Genomic DNA, 21176 nt, shown 5'->3' with positions numbered 1-21176 from the left:
GCCCTTCCTCACAGCTGGGTTTGGAAGAGTTTGTCCTACTCACCAGACAAAGCCAGATAAGCCCACAAGGCCGTCATGGCACTGGGAGCAGTGCCTGTGACAGTTGGGGCCCACGTGCACGGCTGGAGCTGTCACCTGTGCTGCTCTGCCACTGATGTCACAGACACCTGCGTTCCGAACACTCCATCCTCCGCTGCTCCTGCTCCCTCCCTGCTGCCCCCTCCCCCAGGCACTGCTTGGGCATGGACAGGTGTGTGTGACTCTTTCCTTCTCCTCACTGCCAGCCCTGGAAAATCCATCTGGAAAGAGGCAGTCAAACAGCCATTTTTCTGGAGCACAGGACAGGAAATTCTGCCTTTGGGCTGCTGCTGCTGATAATGTGTGAGTAGATCAAATCTTGTCTCTTGCCCAGATCTGTGTGTGCTTGGCTGATCCATTAAGGCAGGATCCACAAAGCACTAAAGAGGGTTCCAAACCATGGCAGAAAACACCAGAAAGAAAGGTGATGGAGAGAAAATGGTTTGAGGAAGCAAGAGTTTTCTTACACAAAACTCATCAGGAGGCATTTTTAGTCTGGAAGAGCAGCAGGACAAATATCCAGACACCTGTGAGAAGGCAGTGAGCTGTCAGGCAGCTCTCTGGACATCTGGTTGACCTGTGTGAGCTACCTGAGCTGGCCCTGGTTATTGGACCTGAACAGTGGTGTCACAGGGTGCATGGCAGGACAGACAGTGACCCTGACTCATGTTTCTGGGCATCATTTTCCTATGATCTAGGCTACTTTCAGCTCCTAAATACTTATTTTCCTGTAATCTCACCCATGGCAGCACTGCTGCCATGACAAGTATTTATTTTGTCTGTTTTCCCTCCTCTGATCAGGACCTGCTGTCCCCAGCTTGGCTTTAACCTTTTGGATAAATGAAGCAGGTCTGTGACCAGAAGCAGCACAACACTGAGACAGTAGAGAGACTGCTCACAAGGTGAGAAAATGCATGAAGCATGTCTGGGAAGGGAAGAGCTGAATGCTGAAAATTTGGGGTGTACCATGCTGCTCACTCCACAATCACCCTGCCCCTTCACTAAACAGATTCTGCTTTCAGGAAGATCTGTAGGCAGAGTATGGCGAAGTCCTGTGGTATGTAATACCCTTTCAAAAAGACCCTGTCCAAAATGGAATCAATCTTGTTATTTTTCAGCGAAGAATATACTCATAATGTTAAAAGGCAGAAACCAATGTATGGCTTTTTCTTCTTTTTGTGCTGACAATATTTGAGAATATTCGAATCAGTTTGCTGCTTTGAGGTGCTTTGTTTGTACTGCAAATGTTTTTCAGCCCTGAGTGTTGTGAACAAAACTTTGGGGATTGGTATAACCAGTGTAGTGATGTCTTCCAAAATCTGCAGATTATCTGAAACAAAACTGAAGGGTTTTTTGCTGCATCACTCCATGTGACAGGATGATGTTCAGTCTGTAAGCAGTGCTGTCCATTGTAACTCATACTCTAGCATGAGTGCTTCCAAATCAGTATAACCTCTGAAAAACCAGGAGCCTCCAAACGTTTCAGTCTAAAGGTTAATAAAACAGTTTATAATTTTACTCAGTTGTCTATCTGTTCTGTAGATAAAATCTAGATACAAATTGCTGCTAAACTTTCTTTTTAAGGAAAAGGGCTATGACTGGAAGGAAAAAGGAAATAAATAGTCTGAATTTAAATCTCTTTGTCTTTTCTTTCTATTTTCCAAATTTTACATGGGACAAGGAATTCCTACCTCATGATAGCTAGGTAACACAAAACCAATGGCTGTTCCCAGAAATCCTGGATGCAGAAGTGCTTCCAGTTGAAGGGAAGTCTATAGCTTCTCCCAGATTTGTTGTTGCTGATTTGAAACTTCTTCCAACATCCAACATCAACACAACATGGACAAAAATATGGCCTTATATTATTTAACCCCCCAAAATAAGGATTTGCCCCAGATGGCCTAGTCTGAACCAGTACACGATGAGTTCTTACTGCTGGTCCAGAGATTGATTGCAGTTGTCTTGTTCTTTTTATGCTGCTCTTCCTACGGTCGCTGCTGTTTCCAGGGTATGAACATATGCAGTTCAAATACAGGACTGAGTATTACATAAACCCTTTCTATATGGCAGTGTTTTATTACTGTGCATTTCTATCTGGGAAAAACGCCAATCACTTGTTTTTAAAATTTTAAAACTTTAATAATAATATAATGGTTATAAAAATAGCAGTAAAATTAGAGCAATAATAATTTGGACGATTTGGATTAGGACAATATGAGGCAATACAAACAAAGAGTTATGGACGTCCGGGTACCTCTTTCTGGGAAAAATAAGCCCAAAAAAGCACACACATTAACAGAGGATTAACCCTTAAAAGCAATAGCCTGTTGCATATTCATACACCTCATACATGATGCATAAATTCCATTCAAACACAGGATTCTGTCTGGTCAGTGTCAGCTTCTTCCTATTAATCCTAAAGGTGTCTTCAGGGATAAGTGAGGTGGGAAGAAGTTTGTTTCTTCTGATAAGGGAGCAATAAATTTATTTTTCTCTGACAGATTTAGGTGTCCTATGGCTGCTATCTCGCTGCAAGTCCTTTCCTTAAAAAAAAGTATCTTACATAGCATGGTTTTTATTTTAACACTCTGTTATAATCCAAAACTACATTTAAGACACTATTCAAGAAAATTAATAGAGCATAACTTTCTAATATAACACATATAATATTCATTTTAATATTTGCGAAAAGCCAATATAAAATGCGCAATTTTGTTCACACATCCTAAATAAAACCTTTTTTTTTTTTTTTCCTCCCTCTGAAATGTAATTTTCTGTCCGTGCGCGATGGGAGGGGATGGGGAAGGGGATGACAGCTCGGGAAGGGGATCGGTGCACAGAGGCAGCACAGGGCGGTCCTTCCGCCGCGTCACGGGAAGGGGCGGCCGCGGCCGCGGCGCCCGGTTCGAAGCGGGCGGGATGGAGAGCGGGGCGGCAGCGGCGGATCCCGGACCAGGTCGGTTCCCGTTCCCCTACACTCCGTACCGCATCCAGGAGCAGTTCATGGAGGCGCTGTACGCCGCGCTGGAGGCCGGCCGGGTCGGCATCTTCGAGAGCCCCACGGGCACGGTGAGGCGGCGGGGCCGGGCGGGGCCGCGGTGGCGGCGGCGGCAGCGCTGCTCACCTTGCCGGCTCTCCGTGACAGGGAAAATCGCTGAGCCTCATCTGCGGGGCCCTGGCCTGGCTGCGGGACTGGGAGGAGAAGCGGCGGCAGGAGGAGGAGCAGCTGCTGGCGCTCGGGCAGGACGCGCCGAGCCCGCAGCAGGCGCGGCCGGGCAGCGCGGACACGGCCGGGCAGCCGGACTGGGTCACGGCCTTCGTGCAGAGGAAGGAGGAACGGGACAAGGTGGACAGGCTGAAGGTGGGGATGCGCTCTGTGTAGAGGACGGGGTGAAAAAACGAGGATAGGATCGGGAGGGCTGATATCACATAGTCACGGCATGGCTGGGGCTGGAAGGGTCACCTAGAACATCCTCTCTGCTCGAGTCCCTGGAGCGCGGTACCCAGTGTCCAGGCGGCTGTTTAGCATCTCCCAGAGGGGAACTCCAGCAGCTCTCTGGGCAAACTGTTCCTGCATCCTGGATGGTGAGTGGAGAACACGTGAAGCAAATTCGGTGGTGTGTCTTTGCCTGTAGGTTGTCCAGGACAGGAAACTCTATTGCTTTCTATTGCTTTGAGCAGAGAACCACTCAGCACACCAAGAGAATGGAACCCTGTCCTGGCCCTGTCCCGGAAATTTTATTTCCCTTAGTCTTTTTTCTATGCCCAGAGCATAAGGAGTGATACCAAGGGTTGAGGACTAAATCCACTTAATCCTGCCTACACTCTCCCATTTTTGTAGGAAGAGCAGATCAGAAGGAAAAAGCGAGAAGAGCGTCTTGAGAAAATTCGGCAAAATGTGCAGTTAAAATATGCAGCAAAGAGGAAGGTGAGTTACTCCACAGAGATCAAAACTTTGTGTTTTGGTTACCTTCAGTGTTGTTCATATTTGCTTACGTGTGACTTCACACTGACTTTTCCAACCCACCTGTTTGAGGAGCTCTTTGTATGAGGTTTCTGAAATTGGTCATCCGAAATTATTTGTTAAATTTTCTTTTAAAAGTACAGATGTGAAAAACAATTTGTGCATCAGTAATTTCCTGCTACAGTTTTTGTGTGTGGGCAGAAATGATGTGTGTTCTGATTGCCTTCTGGCTTTCTGCTTTTCTTTTAAAAGCTTTAATACTCAGAGGCTTTTTTTGGAAAGATCTCTGTTTTATGAACATGTGTGAACAGTACCTCTGGAATAAAAATTATATTAAAGTTCACAGATACATATTTCTTCTCATTTAGCTGCATGAACTGGCCTCAGTGCTCTAGATGGTTTTTAATTATATGAGTTATACTTCCCAGAAATACTCAGTTCAGGTTCCCAAATAGGTTTATTAGGCTGCCAGGCTATTAATTTCTAGTGTGCACTATCTCAAATACTGTGTAATGTTTTGGTCAACTCCTGTCAAAAGGATATGACAGAAATAGTAAAGAATGGCAAATAAAAACCAAATGGAACAAAGAACTTGTCTCTTAAAAGAGAATGAAGAGCATGTGAAATGAGAAGCATGATGAAAAGCGAGAAAGCAACTGAGAGAAATATTATGGAGATTTAGAAAAGTGACTGATTCATCTTTTCTGTAGTGCTTACCAACTGCATTTTCTGTATATTCCATGGCAATAAAATGCTCATTGACATTGCAAGATACTGTTTTGAGATGGAAAAATGAACCTTTGTCGTGACACAAAAGTTAATTAGAAAACTGTTCAACAGTTCAACTGAATTTTTGTAGAGAGACTTGTGTTAGAGTAACAGTCATACAACTGGAGAAAAATCTGGAAAACAAATCTTGTTCTAAGCGAGATGCTGAGCTGATTCTAGCTTTGAGTTAAATGTGCACAGAGTGTGTTATTATGTCCTTACATGTTTGTTTGTTCAGGTTTATTTACACGCTATTTTCTCTCAGGCAGACATCTTTTATGGGCCACTTTAAGCAGCTAACACCGGATTACATGAACATTTCATTGAGGGTCTGTTAGTTCAGCACGCCTTTTGCAGAGAAGGTCCTTCATGTTTCCCCTTCATAACCATCTGTGTGGGCAGGTCTTTGGTTTTGGTAACAGCTGATTTCTGTAGGGCTGAACAGCTTCAGCCTTCTGTGAGGGACTGTGCTGTCTTCTGCCCTGTTCATGCCATAAAGCAGCCCCTGTGCCACTCTCTTTTTATATGGGAAATGCTGAGCCTTTGTGTTCCTTCCAGAGATGTGAGGAGGATGAGGCAAAGCGCCTCCTTCAGCTCAGCAAGGAGGCTCTTTCACAGGGAGCTGGAGAGGATGCTCTAGACCAGCTGGATCACAATGAGGAGGAGCTGATTCTTGCTGAATATGAGAGTGATGATGAAAAGAAAGTGGTATCTGGGTAAGGACAGGGAATGAGGGGATTCCATGCTAAGGAAACATTTTCTGTTAATTTTTGTCTTGTCCTGATTAAAGAAGTTGTGCAGATTTGATTAAAAAGTGTTTCTCACCTTTTCAAACAGTGTAAGATGGTGGTTGTTCTGGGGTTTTATTTAATTGGTTGTTTGGGGGGGATTTTAGTTTGGTTTGTTTTGGTTTTTATAAACTTGTTAGACCGATGAGTGACTTGAAATGCTTTCTGAGAAAGTGCATCTTAAAATGTGTGTTCTGCCTTTATCCATGCCCAGCTTCCCAAAGAGTGCCTCTGGATGCTGAGTGAATGACTGGAGATCAAGTTCCTTGCATTAGAAAAGCAGAATGGAACTCAGGACACCAGAGGAAGCTGCCAGTTCTGCAGATTAGCACTGGCATCTTTTGATACACTAAAGGCAGAGATGTTCACATTTCTTTAAGACAGAGCTTTGGCATGAAAATCCCCTGCACACTTTTATCTCTCATGCATTTGCTTTATGCAGAAAGCCAGAAGCCATACTTCAGCACAAAAAATAAAACACATTTAAATTACAAATTTACTAATTCGTGTCTAGACATATCCTTCTGCTTTAAAAATTGAAGAACACTTAACTACTTTTTTTATATGTAAATAGTTTATCAAACATTGAACTGCTGTTATCTTTATCTTTGAGGAGCTCAATGGCAGCTGAGTGCTTTCCTGAAGCCCTTCTTTATGCAATATCTGGAGGGTGGTAAATTGCTTCTAATGGGAAAGCTTTACAAAAATAAATAAATAACGTCACCAAAGAATAGTATAGCACTGATTAGCTTATGCCTGAGGCTTAGAGCCCCTCAATCAAAAGAAAAAGAAATTCTTGGACTTGGAAAAAAGGCACAGCCCAGGAGAGATTTTTCCTTTAAAGAGAAAGGCTTGACTTGACTATGCACACTTACACTGTTGTTAAAAAGTTAAATTTTCTTTTACCAGCTGAGTTCTGAGGCTCTTTTTGAGATGACTTAATCATCTCTCTTGAGACCTCACTCCTGTGGTGGAGCATCATTTGATTCTTACTGTCAGAGGTCTGCTGAAAGGAAACTGAACTTTCTCTTTTCTTAGGCTGGAAGAAGATGATGATGATGATTTGGAAGAGGAGCATGTGACTAAGGTGAGAGAAGGAAATTAAATAGTGCCACTTCATAGAATAGTGTAGGAGTGAGCAGAATGATGGCTTCCTTGCACTTTTCCAACAGTCAGGCAGTACAGAAGGATTTAGGAGGTAGCTTCCAAAACCTTCCAGGTCTGTTGATAAAGACAGCTAGTTCTGTTGTGCTCATCTCCTTCTGGACTACACTGCCTGCCTAAGCAGCTTGCTGTGCTAGCACTGCTTCATTTTTTGCTGCAATAAATAGTTTTTTATTACTCTCCCATGGCGAGTCCTTGTTTTATAGAGATCTTGGAAAATTAAATGGCAACAAAAGCAAATGCAGAGGAGAAAACAAAGATGGGGCTTTTGGCCTCAGCAGTTTTAAGCACGTGCCTTGTGCTTTTGAAGGCTTGAGCAAGGTGAACCTTGCTGAAGTGCTTGGCTGCTTCCTCATAGGATTGGTCATAGGTAGGGATTGGCTTCCATATTCTTCTTTTCTTCATTTTGTCTTTGTTGTTGCTCACTGCAGATCTACTACTGCAGCCGCACCCACTCCCAGCTGTCCCAGTTCGTGCGGGAGGTGCAGAAAAGTCCCTTTGGCAAAGACACACGTCTGGTCACCTTGGGATCCAGGCAGGTACGTGCTGCTGTTCCCAGGGACCCAGAACACACTGCCAGGAGCTGTGTGGAGCTGGTGCCACAGAAGTCACCTTGGGGACAGGCTGAGTCTCCTGTTGAAAACCTAAGGCAGCCATGGGTCACAACACAGATTTGTGTGATGTGCATTTTTCTGTGAACTCTGTTTTGGTCATTTACCCTTTGATGTAAATACAAGAATATGTTTTACCTTTTCCAATATGGAATGTTACAGATGTCTGAGTCACTGAGAAGGTGCTCCTCTTAGTAAACTAGTAGTTCTGGCAGCATTTTTCAGAAGCTGTTGTGTAGCAGTGAGCCCTCTTTGTTTAATTTTTTTCCTCCTAAGTTTCTGTGAGTTTTGAGCATATGTGTAGCAGTTAGTATGTACAATTATCTAATAGGTAGACTTCATTTTTGGAATCTGGCCTGAGATTGATTTAAGGAAAATCATTTGTTTTACAGCTGGGGGTGCACATGAGGGCACTCAGCTGTGAATTGACTCCCTTCCTCTTCCTCTGTTTGCACATGTCAGAATCTCTGTGTGAATGAGGAGGTGCGACGCCTGGGCGCTCTCCAGCTCATCAATGACCGCTGCATGGAGATGCAGAAGAACAAACATGGTAAGAATGCTCCTGTCGCTGTCATATTTTCTGAAAAATTCCTTCTCCAGGATTTCTTCTCCTGGGAAGCTGAGAAGCCTCAGAGAAAAAGGAAAATAATAATTATCTGATTCGCTTCTCCTGTGTTTTGCTGCTTTGTAATGTGGTTTGGACATTGTTTACCAACTGGTCATTGTTTGATTGATTTCATGTGAATTGTTTTAACTTAATGACCAATCACAGCCAGTGGAGAGAGTCACAAGTTCTTCAGTAGTATCTTGTTAAGCCTTTTGTAAGTATCCATTCTCTATTGTTAGTATAGTTTAGTATACCATTCTTTAATATAATATAGTAACATAAAATAATAAATTAGCCTTCTAAGAACATGGAGTCAGATTCATCTTTCCTCCCCACAACAGAGAACCCTGAAAATACCACATGATCCCAGCCTGGGGTAGCAATTCCTAATAAAGGTGTCATGAGAGTGTGGAGACAGTGGGCACTGCCAGTCAGTTCTAGCAAGAGTGGTAGAAGCTTGAAAGTGACAGGTTGGAGGAACAGGAATCCTTGGTGCTTTTCTTGATCTCCAGGCTATGCTGAGATTAGAATAAATTTTCTGAATGTCTTAAGCTGGTCAGCACCTCTGCACAGAAAGATACTTGTGTTTAACTCAATGATAGAAATGTTGGAAGATGTCACATGCTAAATCTAACTGGCAAGAGTAGTGTCTACTATGGAGATGGAAATGTTACTGCTGAATAATCTAAAAATAGGTGATAAGTCAGGAATACACAGGACAGCTTGCTTTTGAAATTGATGAGGTTCTGCAAAATGGTTATTTTAGGCTGTTGTGTGTGTTGCTCATAGTTTTCTTTTGATTTCTGCTGTTAGAAAAGAAGAGCAGTGAGGAGAATGAGGGGAAGAAGAGACGTGTGAGTCGCACGGTGTGCCCGTTTTATTCCTTTGAGCAAATGCAGTTTCTCCGTGATGAAGTTCTGGTGGAAGTGAAGGATATTGAGCAGCTGGTGTCCTTGGGAAGGGAGGCCAAAGCCTGCCCATATTATGGGAGTCGATTTGCTATCCCTGCTGCTCAGGTAAGGCATAACAGTCTTAGTGGCATTAATGCCAGGCACTCTATAAATGAACTGGTGGGCTGTTCCCTCTAGTACTGTTACTTAGACTGGGGGAGTCTGTAAACAGGCTGTGTTTCTGTCAGCTCTAGTTTTGCCCAGAAAGCAAAGGAAAATGAGAATTCCCATCAGAAGTTCATAAGGATGCTGTATGTCTCAGTACTTTGAAATACTTGAGCAGTTCAGCAAGTGTGAGGCAATACTGACATACAGGTGTACTCTTAGCTCTTACACCACTCTTCTTCCTTGCTGGGTTCTCTCTGAAGAGTTTTAGTGCTCCAAAGGAGATTTAGAAGGTAACCTGAGCCCATATGCAATTGTAGCATAATCATTTCTCTTCAGCTCACATCCCAGTGCCCCTCTCGAACATGTGCTCCTGGTTTTGTTGTTACTTTAACCATAATAAGAGAAGTCACTTGGCTGAATTCTGCATGGCCCTCTGATAAGGGCTGTTAAGAGTGGTTGTAGAATGCCTCAAGTTTGTAAGGATGAGAGCTGGAATCAGGGCAGTGTGTGCCTCTCCTGTAGCTGGTGGTGCTGCCCTATCAGATGCTTCTGCATGAGCCTACCAGGAACGCTGCTGGGATCAAGCTGAAGGACCAGGTTGTGATCATTGACGAGGCTCACAACCTCATAGACACCATCACCTGCATCCACAGTGCCGAGGTCAGCGGCTCTCAGGTGAGTCACAGCCTGGCCTGCTAATGCTAATTGTGCTAAAGAGCACAAATCCAGAGTGCTCTTTCTTCTCTCCTTTATAACAGCAGCTTCTGCTTTCTGTTTGTGCAGCTGTGCTGTGCCCACTCCCAGCTGTCGCAGTACATGGAGCGGTACAGGTGAGGATCTTGGGGGAAAACAGCACAGGCAAGGGCTGGGGATGCCCTGGCTGGCCCCATGGCTGCAGGGCCTTGCTTGCTTTTCCCCAGTGGAAAGTTACTGCATTAAGAGTTCTGCAGGTGAAAAGACACCCTCTTCATTATCTCTGTCTAGAATCCATCTAAGTCAGACTCCCAGGGCTGGGATAAAGCAGCAAGAAGGGGATACCCTGAGGATTCTGTTTTCCCCTTATACACTCAGTTTCCCAATATCTCCCTCTAATCACTTCTACTTTGTGATGTAGAGTTTCAAAAGATTCAGTGTTTCATGCCTCTCCCTTAGTCTTCCATTGTGCATTATGGTAGGAGCAGGAAGCTCTGAGGAGGAGGAAGCTGTGTGTGGGTTTTGGCTCTGCACCTTGCCATCCCTGCAGTGGCTGATTGTTGTGTTCAATGATAATAACTCTGAATGTTTGGAGCATTATTGCAACAGGGTCTTGAGGCATCAGTGCCATTGTAATAAACCAACTATAATTAGTATGCAAGGAGAGGTGCAATGGTAGGAACAGTGGGGGGAGCATGGAAAAATGCTTTGGGATGACTGTGGCAGGATATCCAGATGACTGTGCCCTGTCACAAACAGGGAGAGTGAACTTGGAAGAACTCTTAGTTCCTGACTCTCCAAAATGAAGAAGAGTTCATGTACTTGTTCCTGCAGCTCATCTGCTTTGGTTAGTCCCTGAAGAGGTTTTGGGGCCTAAACATGTCTCGTTTTTCATAGGAAACGTTTGAAGGCAAAGAACTTGATGTACATTAAGCAGATCCTGTATTTACTGGAGCAGTTTGTGGCTATGCTGGGAGGTAAGCAAACCTTTTGTGTCTCCAGGGATACTGATAAAATCTGAGCTAGTTAGTACTTCCTCAGGACACTGTCCCCCTTCCTCCTCTGCAGAGACTGCAGGGAAGTGTTGCTTATGTATAGGTTCACATGCCAGTAGTTTTATTTTGCAGGCTGGTTTGTACATGGGGAAGTTGACTGATGTCTGCTGGAACTCTTTGTTTCACTAGCTTAGGAGCAGCAGATAACATTGTGAGTTGGTAGAGGCAGTTTGCTTTGTGTGGTTTTGAGATCCAGTTGAAGTGAGGATGATGTAAAATGCCAAGTGAGGAATACAGCAGATTTATATATAACAGATTTATCACAGTGTAACACAAGAACTGCATGAAATAAATCTCCAGGTCATCTGGTAGCAAGGCCTCTGTGTGTCAGCATGTATCTGCAGAATGAATCTTTCTTGAGTGATGCCTTTCCTTTGTGAGAAAATATTTTGCTTTGACTTTAGGTCCACAGGAATTTGCAGGACTCGCTCCTTTTCTCCAATGATCTGTTTCCTAGATCTTAGGAATGTGGGTGGTGTTCCTTAGGATGCAGCAGCACACTTGTTCTAGAGTGTAGGGCTTCTCTACAGGGCAAATTAAAACTGAGTGAGAGCTGGTGTTTTGTCTGCAAAGATATATTTTGCAGATGTGTAGTTACTTCTTGGGTTTTTTGTGCACTGTACCCATCAAGCTCAGTCTTTAGTTTCCTGCTTACTTTGAGATAGATTCAAGCCTTCCTTGAACTGGTTTCATGCTTTACAGGTAATGTGAACCAGAATCCTGGATGTCAGGCAGTTTCCCAAACAGGTAAGACTGGAGTGAACTCCTGGGGTTTGCAGCTATCAGGGACATGGGTGTGGGCAGCAAGGGGTGCAGGCCCAGCAGCAGCCAATAATTTCTTTTCCCCTTCTCTCTATTTTTTTCAGGGACAGTACTAAAATCCATCAATGACTTCCTGTTTCAGAGCCAGATTGACAATATCAACCTCTTCAAGGTACTGCAAATGTTGGGGCACAGGTGGTGGTGACTTGTTTGAGATTATTGTGTGAAAACTGGAAACAGAGCCAAAGCCCATGCTTTCTAGCTGTCTGTAAGGCAAAGCTACACTGTAAGGGCTGTGGATGCAGAAATTTTGCTACTCCAGTAACCCAACTTTCCCCCTTGAAGCTCCAAACACAGCACCTCAACACTGTGTTTCCACTCTGGAATGCCACTGTAATAAACTCTGGTCTGGCTGGTGGTGCCCACAAAGATCTGTGCAGCTCTCCCCAAAAGCACAGCAAGTGACAGCCGTGCTGGGCAGGGGTCAAGGACAGCAGGGTGGAGAAAGGGTGCTGAATGCCAGCTCATTTTCCTGTCCTCCTCTCACAGGTTCAGCGCTACTGTGAGAAGAGCCTCATCAGCAGGAAGGTACTTGCCCTGGGGTTTCATGGTCAGCAGTGCTCCAATGCTGCTTCACACCTGCACTTTGAGATGGAAGATGCAGCAGCTGGGTGGGAGCTTGTCTTCTCCATCCTGTTCTGCAAACAAACTGGTTCCTTTAAAAAATACTGTATGGGCAGGTTAACTCTTGCTTATCCAGAAAAGAAAAATACAGTGGGGTTTGCCACAGTATTCCAGTGGGTGTCAATTCTGTGCTGCTTGGCCTCAAATTTGCCAGGCAGGCAGGCTGCATTGCACTGGAAAAACAGACATCAGAAACTTGTTTTGCTGTTGATTCAGTGGGTGTAGGAAAGTAATGGGAGCTGATACATTCTGATTAGGCTGGTTTGTGAACACCTACTGAGGAATTTAATTTGTGGCAGGCCAACAAACCTGCCTTTATCTTTTCTGATTCCTGCTGTTGGTAGTCTTAAGTATTTCTGGCTTTTGTTTGGCAGCTTTTTGGGTTTGTGGAGCGATATGGGGGCCCTGCCTCAGCTGTGAAGACCAACAAGGAGAACCAGAAGGTGGCTGGTTTGCAGGACTTTCTTCTGACCCTTCAGCAGGGATCTGATAAGGAGGGTGAGTTCAGGCATCCTCTCCTTGTGCATCTGTGGCAGAGTGAGGATGTGGAACCTGTATCTCTGCATAAGGAAAGGGAGGAGGCAGATGTGCAGAATGAGAGCCTGAAGAAGGTGTCTTCCTGCATGGGTGTTTTTGAACAGGTCTCACTAGCTGACCTAGGCAACTGTACGTTGGATTAGTGAGGTCCCTTTCAAGCTGCATGATGTAATTCCATGTTCACACCACATGCACTCAAGCTTTGCACTTCTGTGACCTGCTGGCTCTGGGACCTGAGCTACTGTGTATAGTAGCTTTGCTTAGTGGTGCCATCCACAAAAATCAGATTTTTCTTTTATTTTTTTTTAATTTAGCAATGAGATGGAATTTGGATTTTCCCCTTGAATGGGTATTTATTCTCTGCCTGCATATATAGGCCAGGTATTGTGTTCTGTAGAGCATATTTTGTGCTTAACCCTTGTCTTTACAAGTGTGGCCTAAGTTGCCTTGCCTGCCTCTCCTTTCTTTTTTGGGCCAGCAGGTACCCAGAGCCCTCCCGTGGAGGCTGAGCACGACCAGCTCCGAGCTGCCTCTCCTCTGATGCAGATTGAAGGATTCCTCTCAGCCCTCACAAATGCAAACCAAGATGGCAGAGTCATTCTCAACAAGCAAGGTACTGGAGAGGGAGAGCTGGGGAGGGGTGGCACGAGTCAGTCACAAGCAGGGTGCTTCACTGGCACTGAGGGAGGAGATACAAGAGTCTCTGGGGAACCTGGAACCTGCATTTGTGCCATCTGTGATGCAGGCTGGCAGGCTTGGTCTGTCTGAGGATGCTTATGACCCCAAGGGAATTTTTAATTAAGGGCATTGGGGCCAGGGTTTGCAGAGGTCTGCCCCCACTTTGGAGGTCAGTTTTGTCCTGCAATTTACTGCACCTGTTGTACAGCTCCAGGGAGATTAGGAAGCAGAAGGTAACCTCCAGGTTGGCATTACCTGCTGCTGCCTCTGTCTGTGTTGAACAGCAAGTGTTTACTTTGAGAGGTGGGTACCTGCCAGAGTGCCCGGTCAGGAGGGAGAGTCCCTCATATCCCTGAGTATGTGTCACAGCTCCCTCCTGAGTGCTCTTCTCTCCTTTTCCCAGGCACAGTTGCTCAGAGCAGCCTCAAATTCCTCTTGCTGAATCCAGCTGTCCACTTTGCCAAGGTTGTGGAAGAATGCCGTGCTGTCATCATTGCTGGGGGCACCATGCAGCCGGTGAGGGAATGAGGATGCTGTGCTGGGCTCTCGGCAGGTCGGGGGTGCTGTCTGCGAGCCAGGGTGGAAAGAGCAGCCAGGCTGAGCTGGTGGTGGGTTGGAGCTAGCACGGGGAGCGGTGGGAGGAGCTCGTGATCCATCCTGGCTCTGCAGCGCCGGGGATCCCATCGGGATCATGCCACGGGAGCTTTGCAGAGTCGGCGCCGCTGTGCGCAGGCAGAGGGCGCTGCCGCTCCTCGGCCTGACCTGCAGTGCTGCTGCTGCTGGTGTAGAGGTTTTTGGGACACTGGTACTTCACTTGTCTTTATTTTGTGCATCATAGGTGGCTGATTTCCGAGAGCAGCTGCTGTGCTGTGCTGGTGTGGACCCTGCCCGGATCGTGGAGTTCTCCTGTGGTGAGTGTGCCGGGCTGGCAGGGAGGGCTCAGCAGTGCCAGGGCTGCAGTTTGCCTTCAGCACTATTCTGTCAGCACTCAGAGCAATGTGGCATCTTTGCTAAAAACCAGGGCAGCAAAGGGGTGTGAGTTCCCTTTCACTCTGAGCTTCCCCTGTGGTCTTGACTGGTATTAGCAGGCAGTGTGCCATGCTTTCCTCCCAGGGGCAGAGGGGATGGAAGTTGGAGTAGCTGAGTGACTTAGGCACTTTGGCTTAGCCAGGCAAACGTTTGCCTCTGTCACTAGAATGCAATTCAAGCTCTTGAGCTCGTGGGGTTTGTGCCAGCAGCAGTGATGGTGACTCTCCCTACTTGTTTTTGTCCCCAGGACATGTGATTCCTCCAGAAAATATTTTACCCATCATTCTCTGCAGTGGTCCTTCCAACCAGCAGCTGGAGTTCACTTACCAGACCAGAGACCTGCCTCAGATGGTCAGTTTGTCCTTTGTTCCCCTCCTTGGGATCTCTTTTTTGCTTCACATGCTTGTATTTCAGAGCAGGGTACACTCTGTGTTTAAGAGGGGGGCTGAGCTAAAGCCGTGGCAGAGGAAATCCCAAACCACAGAAGCAGCTGCAGGTGTTCTGGCACATCTGCCTTCTTCCTGTGGCAGGCCAGTGGGCACCCAAGGCTGGACACTAGGTCTGCTCTGCCCCTGCTCAATCTCAGGCAGATGTGCTAACCAGCTCTCAATGTCTGTTCTAATGGGACAGCTTCCATGCAGTGAGGCAAACCTTCCTTTCCTGAATGACCACGGCTCCACAGCCAGAACAGAAACCCTGGGCTAGGGAAGGAGGCCAAGCAGTGAAGAGCTTTTTAGTGATGCCCAGCTCCCCATGGGAGTTCTCACAGACCTGGCTTATTTCCCACATTTTTTCCTCCCCTAAGGCATGTCATAAGGAAGGTGTGATCCCTGAGCAGAGAACTGGAGCAGCATTAGCTGGACTCCTGTCAGCTGCAATATGCTCTGGTCTCTCTTGCAGATGGATGAGACAGGTCGAATCCTTTGCAACCTGTGCAATGTGATCCCTGGAGGTGTGGTGTGCTTCTTCCCCTCCTATGAGTATGAGAAGCAGGTGTATGGACACTGGGAGAAGACAGGGCTGCTCTCCCGCCTGGCAGCCAGGAAAAAGGTGATGTGCAGCCAGGGCAGTTGGGACTTTGCATGGAGGTGCCAAAACCCCAACAATTCCATATGCATTATGGACCTCTCTATGAGTTGTTCCCATGCTCTGTGCACAGAGCAGAATGGATGTTTATCCAGCTAATCCCTCCAGGAACGAATAAATTACACTTCCTGGGTGGCTGAGCACTGAGCTGCAATCTAAATGAGATTGATTGCAGCTATACATCCTTGAAGTGCGCACACTGTGCAGTGGCCATGGGGGCAGACAGTCTTTGCTATCCATAGCAAGCTTGTTCTCTTGTGGCTGGGAGCGACTGTTCAGGTTGAGCTCCTACAAAAACAAATTCCTACAGGGAATTTGTTTTCCCCGGCTCATTTGTGTGTCCCTTGAGCACAGACCAACACAGCCAAGGGCTAGGCAGAGTGAGACAACAGTGCAGTTCGTAAGACAAATGGCATTTTGCTATCTGCCAGAAGAAGAGATGAGAACTGGAAGACAAGCAGTGGTGACTCCCGTTGAAGGAGCAGTGAGAAGCATTAAATAGGGAGATCACTGCAAATATGAAGTCTTTCCAATGACTCTCACAGGTATTTGACAGTTAAATATTGAAAGTCAGTTCAGGTTGTGGTGCAGGGATCTTGGATCATGTGCCAGGGGAAAGAAAAATTACTTACACCCTGGCTGTGACTTGTGTGTACCAAAAGCTACTACAGTCTCACATTTCACAGCCTTGGTGATTCTTGGCATTCTGGCACATGGGCAGCCTGTAGCTTTTTGGTTGGAATCATTGTGCTTCATTTTCTCTGTGTTTGTAGAGTTACCACTCTGAGTGCCTTTCAGCTGTGTCCTGTCAGGGTCCCAGTGCTCTGCCTTGTTCCTCCAAGGCTTTGGGCCACTCACAGTTTGTCAACTCCAAATTGTTCTTGTTTTGCCTTTGCAGTCTCCAGAAAATTGGATATGCATTAGCAAGGCAATTGGGTCTAAGTGCAGCAAGTGAGAGTTTCAACTGCCCACACACAAGATCAAATCTTAGCAGGGGAAGGTTCAAGGCTTTCCTGAGGTTGTTGTGGTGAGATCACACTGAGATTATATACAAATCACACAGGGAAAGTTAATTTAAATCAAAAGCTTACATAGCTACCTTTCAATAAGTTAGTTTTGACTTATATTTGTAATTGCCAGTTATTTTTCTACTGAAAGACTGATTTTGACTGGTAACATTTTATATTACTTCTTGTTAACCAAAGGAAAACACATTCTGTAGATTCTTTACTGTTACAGAGAAGACAGATGTTGGACCTCTTGTTTACTAGGAAAACTACTTGTTTTAGGCCAAGCACCTGTAAAATACAGCTTAATTAACTGCAGAGGTTTTCAGTAACTAATTAGGTGTGTTAGAATAACATAAAGATATACTACTTTATTTATGCTTTGCATGAAAAGCTAATTTATTCACTGGGCAAGGGGAGTCCCTGCTTGGAATTAATTGATGATTCAAATTGATTGGTCCTGTCCCTGTCCTCCAAGATCTTGCAGCTTGACCCCAGAGGGTCTTGATTCATAGGTGCAAGAGGTGCTCATTGCTTTTTTGCCTCTCAGCTCTAGGATGACTTGTAACTTCTTTCAGTATTGAACAAGTATCCCAAAGCTGAAAGGGAATGTTGGAGGGGCAGGAGCAGCTGCTGTTCCCTTCAGAGCCCAGCTGAAAAGAGCTGTAGTGCATTTTCAGGGTGGAGGAAAGGTACTGGTTAAGTAAGTTTTTCAGGCAATTTTCCCTTGCATGACCTCAGTTCCATATGTCATTCAATGGCATGGGGGTAAAATGATTTGCTTTCTTTAAACTGTTTGTTTCCTGTTGCTGAACTGATGAACTGTGCCTGACAGATCTTTCAGGAGCCTAAGAAAGCCAACCAGGTGGAGCAGGTGCTGGTGGAATATGCCAAATGCATAAAGGTAAGCTGAGCAGGCAGGCTGGTGGGAGTGTGGCAGCTCAGCAGGTATGGGAATGCTGCAAAGGAGGGCACTTTTAACAAGGAAAGAACGCTCCAGCCTAGGTGTGGGAGTGTTTCTGAAGCACAGAAATGTTCCCTGCTCTGGTTTAAGTTGCTGTCCCTCTCCTGCAGCGCTGCAGCCAGACAGGAGGACAGATGACAGGGGCCCTGCTGCTTTCTGTAGTTGGAGGCAAAATGAGTGAAGGGATCAATTTCTCTGATGACCTGGGAAGGTAAGGTGACTGCTCCTTGGAAAGCCACCTCTGGCTTGTGCTGGAGTGACTCCAGGCATGATGGGCACATCAGTGCTTGCATGGATAGAAAATCCTGGGGAATGTGTGACTGAGCTGATGCTTAAAGGAACAGGAGGGGCTGCTGAGTGGTGTAAAACCCTCCTGTCCAGGCCACTCTTCTGTGAATAATGCAGTTAGGCTTGCTGTGCTGGATAATCCTTTGTTCTGGCACCCTGAATCCCTCTGCAGCTCTGTTCAGCACGTGGTTGTCAGGCTGCTGTGCTTTATTGTTGCCTTTGGTTTGCAGGGCTGGCTGTCTTTCAGGGGTGCAGTGACCTCTAATTTATCAGTCTACTGGCAAAGTGCCCTAGGATGAGACATTAGAATAATGCAGTCCTCCCTTGCAGGTGTGTGATTATGGTGGGAATGCCTTACCCCAACATTAAATCTCCAGAACTCCAGGAAAAAATGACCTGGCTTGATAAAACAATGGTAAGAGCCACTTACACCTCTGTCTCTTTCAATTCTGCTTTATAGTACTAACTTCGCAGCACATGAGCCCCAGAGCTGCCTTCAGAGGTTTTATTTTCCTTGAGCTTGCCCTCATTTCCCAGACAGTGTGGTACTGAGAGCACAGGCTGCTCCAGGCTGCCCCTGGACAGGTGGCCCTAAACACAGAGGAGGTTTGGTGGAGGGAAATGGCACCAGGACTTGCTGGCAGCTCTGAGCTCCAAGGGGAGCAAAGACCCTTCAACCGACAGGGGTGGCAGGGTGCTAGAAGCTGCTTGCCAGGATCATTTGTCTCTTCTCATTGCTCACTGGAGGTGCTGTTCCTGGGGACAAGGTCTCTGCCTTCAAGGGCACCTTGGTTTGGCTCTTTGTGAACGCTCAGCACAGTTTTCTGACTGCAGCCTTTCTTCTGTTCCTCCTTGCTCTCCACTTGGGGTCTGCCTGGCTACCCGCTCACCCTGCAGGGGTAAAAGTATTTACCTCACTTTCTCAGCAAAATTCCTCAATTTGATTTACATCTGCCTTGTGTTCAGACTTGCCTATTTCTTCTTTCCAGCCCAGAGCTGGTGGCCAGGCACCGAGCAGAGTGCTGATTGAAAACCTGTGCATGAAGGCAGTAAACCAGTCAATAGGTAATTCATCCTTCCCTGGACAGGCTGGGGGATACCAAACACACTGGAGGAGGAGGGTAGGAAAAAGGATGCATTGCAGATGATGGGAACAAACAATTGAGTGGGCCATTCATTCTTTGTTTTTATCCTGTGGACAGGCAGAGCCATTCGCCACCAGAAGGACTTTGCAAGCATCGTGCTCCTGGACCACAGGTATGCACGCCCTGCCATCTTCAACAAACTGCCCCAGTGGATCAGGGAGAGGACCCAGGTGAAAGCTGCCTTTGGATCAGCGTTTGCTGAGCTAAGAAAGGTCAGAACTCCTTGTATTTTGTGTCACTGTTCCCCATTGTCCTCATCTGGACCTTTATAGAGCTTTCCCTTTAGAGTAAGGGTGAGGACAAACTGCCTGGTTCTGTGTGTTCCCAGTTCCATCGAGGCAAGCTGGATGCTCTGTGATGTGGAGCAGAGAACAGATGGTATTCATCATTATGACTTAAACCTCTGAAGACTAGGTAAAGTAACACAAGTTACTGCTTTTCTGTACCATGGACTTCGTAAAATCTCTGCCTTCTGCATCCTTTGTGGATATTTGCTGTTCAGTATCTGAATGCTATGATGGTGAGAGAGCCTTCAGCGCCACAGGCAGGAGGGAAACTGCTTGTAGGTCTGAGGCAGGTGAAGAGAGTAGCAGTTAAGGTTTTTTGTTTTTTTTTTGTTTACAGCTGTTAAGGTTTTATTTAAATTGATTAAATATTTTCAATAAAAACACTCAAGTATGGCGAGTATTATTTAAGTACACTTAAGTATGGGGAGTAATTATTTTGACTGAACACATAGGGTTTTATCCCATCAACCACCAAGTGTAGGAGGCCTGACTGACCAATGCCATCATTGAGCTTTTCACAGGAATTGCAAACTTGCAGGCCACTAATTTATGTCATATTGGAATAACACAGATTGGTAATGGAGCAGCTGTGGGTAACATTTTTTCTCACCCTCTTTCTGCCTTGCTTCAAGCAGCCAATAGATTGAAGCAGTTCATTCTTAACAAGGGGAATAAAGATATGTCCACAATACAGCACTTCTCCTTTGATCATGTTTAAGCACAGGATTGCTTTGCTCTTTTTAACCCCCAAGTTTCTGAATTCAAAGTAACTTATTAAATTTAACTTTCCTGGGGGGTCTTTCCAGGGTTATAGGTCAGTGCTGGAGGGCAGCAATACCACCAGGGACAGCCACATAATCCCTCAGCTGTTCCCAGCTACCTCTGTCATCCTGAGCACATCTCATCCCGGGAGCCCTGTTTGCTTCTTTTCCAGTTTCAGCAGCTGGATGCCACCTCTCCAGGCTCTTCACAAGGAAGAAAGTACTTATGGCACAGAGCTGTTACCCACTCCCTGTATGTTAATTAGCCCCACAGGGAAATAAACAGCTGCCTCTGAGAAACTTCCATTGTGAGTCACCTGCCCCTTGAGCAGGTCCAAACCCTGTGGTCTGCACAAGCTGTGCCTTCAGGGAGGGGAGCACCTGCTTCTAGCAGCTGGTGCCCTCCAGCCTGTGGTGCTGGGCTGTGAGGCTGGACAGCTGGGCTTTCCTTTACACACTCTTAATTAATGACACTTCCCACTTTTACCAAAGTAAAGGCAGTAAGGACCTCCTTCCTTCAACTTCATGGAAATTTTTCAGGCAGCAATAGTTCCACAGTAATACTCAATGGATCCCATCTATGACTCCCAGTCATCCTCATCCTCCTCACCCACAGGCTGCTGTGGGGGTGGCAGGGGTGGTATTGAGTCCGACATGCGAGCAAAGGCACCGGCAGGACTGCCAGGAGCATCCGTGTTCCCAGAGGCTCCTGGGCCTTTCCCTGAAATACCTGGGAGGGAAGGAAACCACAGTGAGTCACACCTGGGGACTAGAGACCAAAGAGCAAGGGGAGGGTGAAAGCCATGCCCTCACCACCCAGGTAACCAGAAGAGCCAACATGTTTAATGCCAAGGTTTAACTACAGCTCCCCTGAGCAAGTCCCTGCTGTTGACTGCCCAGCACTGAGGTGTGACCTTTGATCTAAATGCCCCAGAAACCTCCCATGGCACCTCCAGTGCCTGTATGGGCCCCTGGCAGTGGGCCCAGCTGCCCAAGCACTGGATTAGAAAAGACACTGCTGTCCCTTCTGCACAGGCTTTCTGGGTCCATCCTCTGAAACATATAAACCCCTCCAGTGCCTCCAGATGGACTTGAGGTGGAAATTCCTCAGCTCATTCTCTGTAAAGACACTCCCAGCTGCACTGTGGTACCCTGCCCAGGA

General features: G+C 46.3%; 2 protein-coding genes across 10 annotated transcripts in view; one reads left to right on the top strand and one right to left on the bottom strand.

Annotated features, from left to right (window-relative positions):
- The first annotated feature begins 2937 nt into the window (after positions 1–2937).
- On the top strand, positions 2938–19840 carry DDX11 (DEAD/H-box helicase 11). Of its 6 annotated transcripts, XM_074538951.1 has the most exons (26): positions 2938–3147; positions 3224–3439; positions 3920–4006; positions 5369–5526; positions 6637–6685; positions 7194–7301; positions 7836–7923; positions 8794–8996; positions 9561–9713; positions 9822–9868; positions 10629–10708; positions 11489–11533; positions 11653–11720; positions 12098–12136; positions 12607–12730; positions 13248–13382; positions 13851–13963; positions 14286–14358; positions 14724–14827; positions 15377–15526; positions 17405–17473; positions 17644–17744; positions 18152–18236; positions 18811–18886; positions 19024–19178; positions 19295–19840. In XM_074538951.1, exons 1-26 carry the CDS (start codon positions 2998–3000, stop codon positions 19322–19324), a joined length of 2706 nt encoding a protein of 901 aa, XP_074395052.1. In that variant the 5' UTR covers positions 2938–2997; the 3' UTR covers positions 19325–19840. The 6 variants fall into 6 exon arrangements, 5 of the variants coding, with proteins under 5 accessions (XP_074395052.1, XP_074395051.1, XP_074395053.1 ...); XR_012579916.1 differs by lacking the exon at positions 19295–19840 and having other exon boundaries at positions 18719–18886; positions 19024–19094; XM_074538950.1 differs by having other exon boundaries at positions 13251–13382; positions 19024–19840.
- Positions 19498–21176, bottom strand: part of WASHC1 (WASH complex subunit 1) — a 37584-nt gene continuing 35905 nt past the window's right edge. For all 4 annotated transcript variants that reach the window (XM_005482693.4, XM_014264121.3, XM_026790804.2 and 1 more), the window contains one exon: positions 19498–20744. In XM_005482693.4, coding sequence (XP_005482750.2) covers positions 20593–20744 — 152 coding nt within the window. In that variant the 3' untranslated portion in view covers positions 19498–20592. The remainder of the gene's footprint in view (positions 20745–21176) is intronic.

This window comes from Zonotrichia albicollis, chromosome 4 (genome assembly GCF_047830755.1).
Source record: "Zonotrichia albicollis isolate bZonAlb1 chromosome 4, bZonAlb1.hap1, whole genome shotgun sequence".
Classification (NCBI taxonomy): Eukaryota; Metazoa; Chordata; class Aves; order Passeriformes; family Passerellidae; genus Zonotrichia; species Zonotrichia albicollis.
The sequence above is the reverse complement of the archived record's forward strand: the minus strand, read 5'-3'. Positions and strand labels throughout refer to the sequence as shown.

Excerpts from the sequence above, each read along its gene's own strand:
- DDX11 (XM_074538949.1), top strand. The coding sequence starts at position 2,998 with ATGGAGAGCGGGGCGGCAGCGGCGGATCCCGGACCAGGTCGGTTCCCG. Across the intron at positions 4,007-5,368 it reads AATATGCAGCAAAGAGGAAG|AGATGTGAGGAGGATGAGGC; the intron begins GTGAGTTACTCC and ends TGTTCCTTCCAG. Across the intron at positions 12,731-13,247 it reads GCAGGGATCTGATAAGGAGG|CAGGTACCCAGAGCCCTCCC; the intron begins GTGAGTTCAGGC and ends TTTTTGGGCCAG.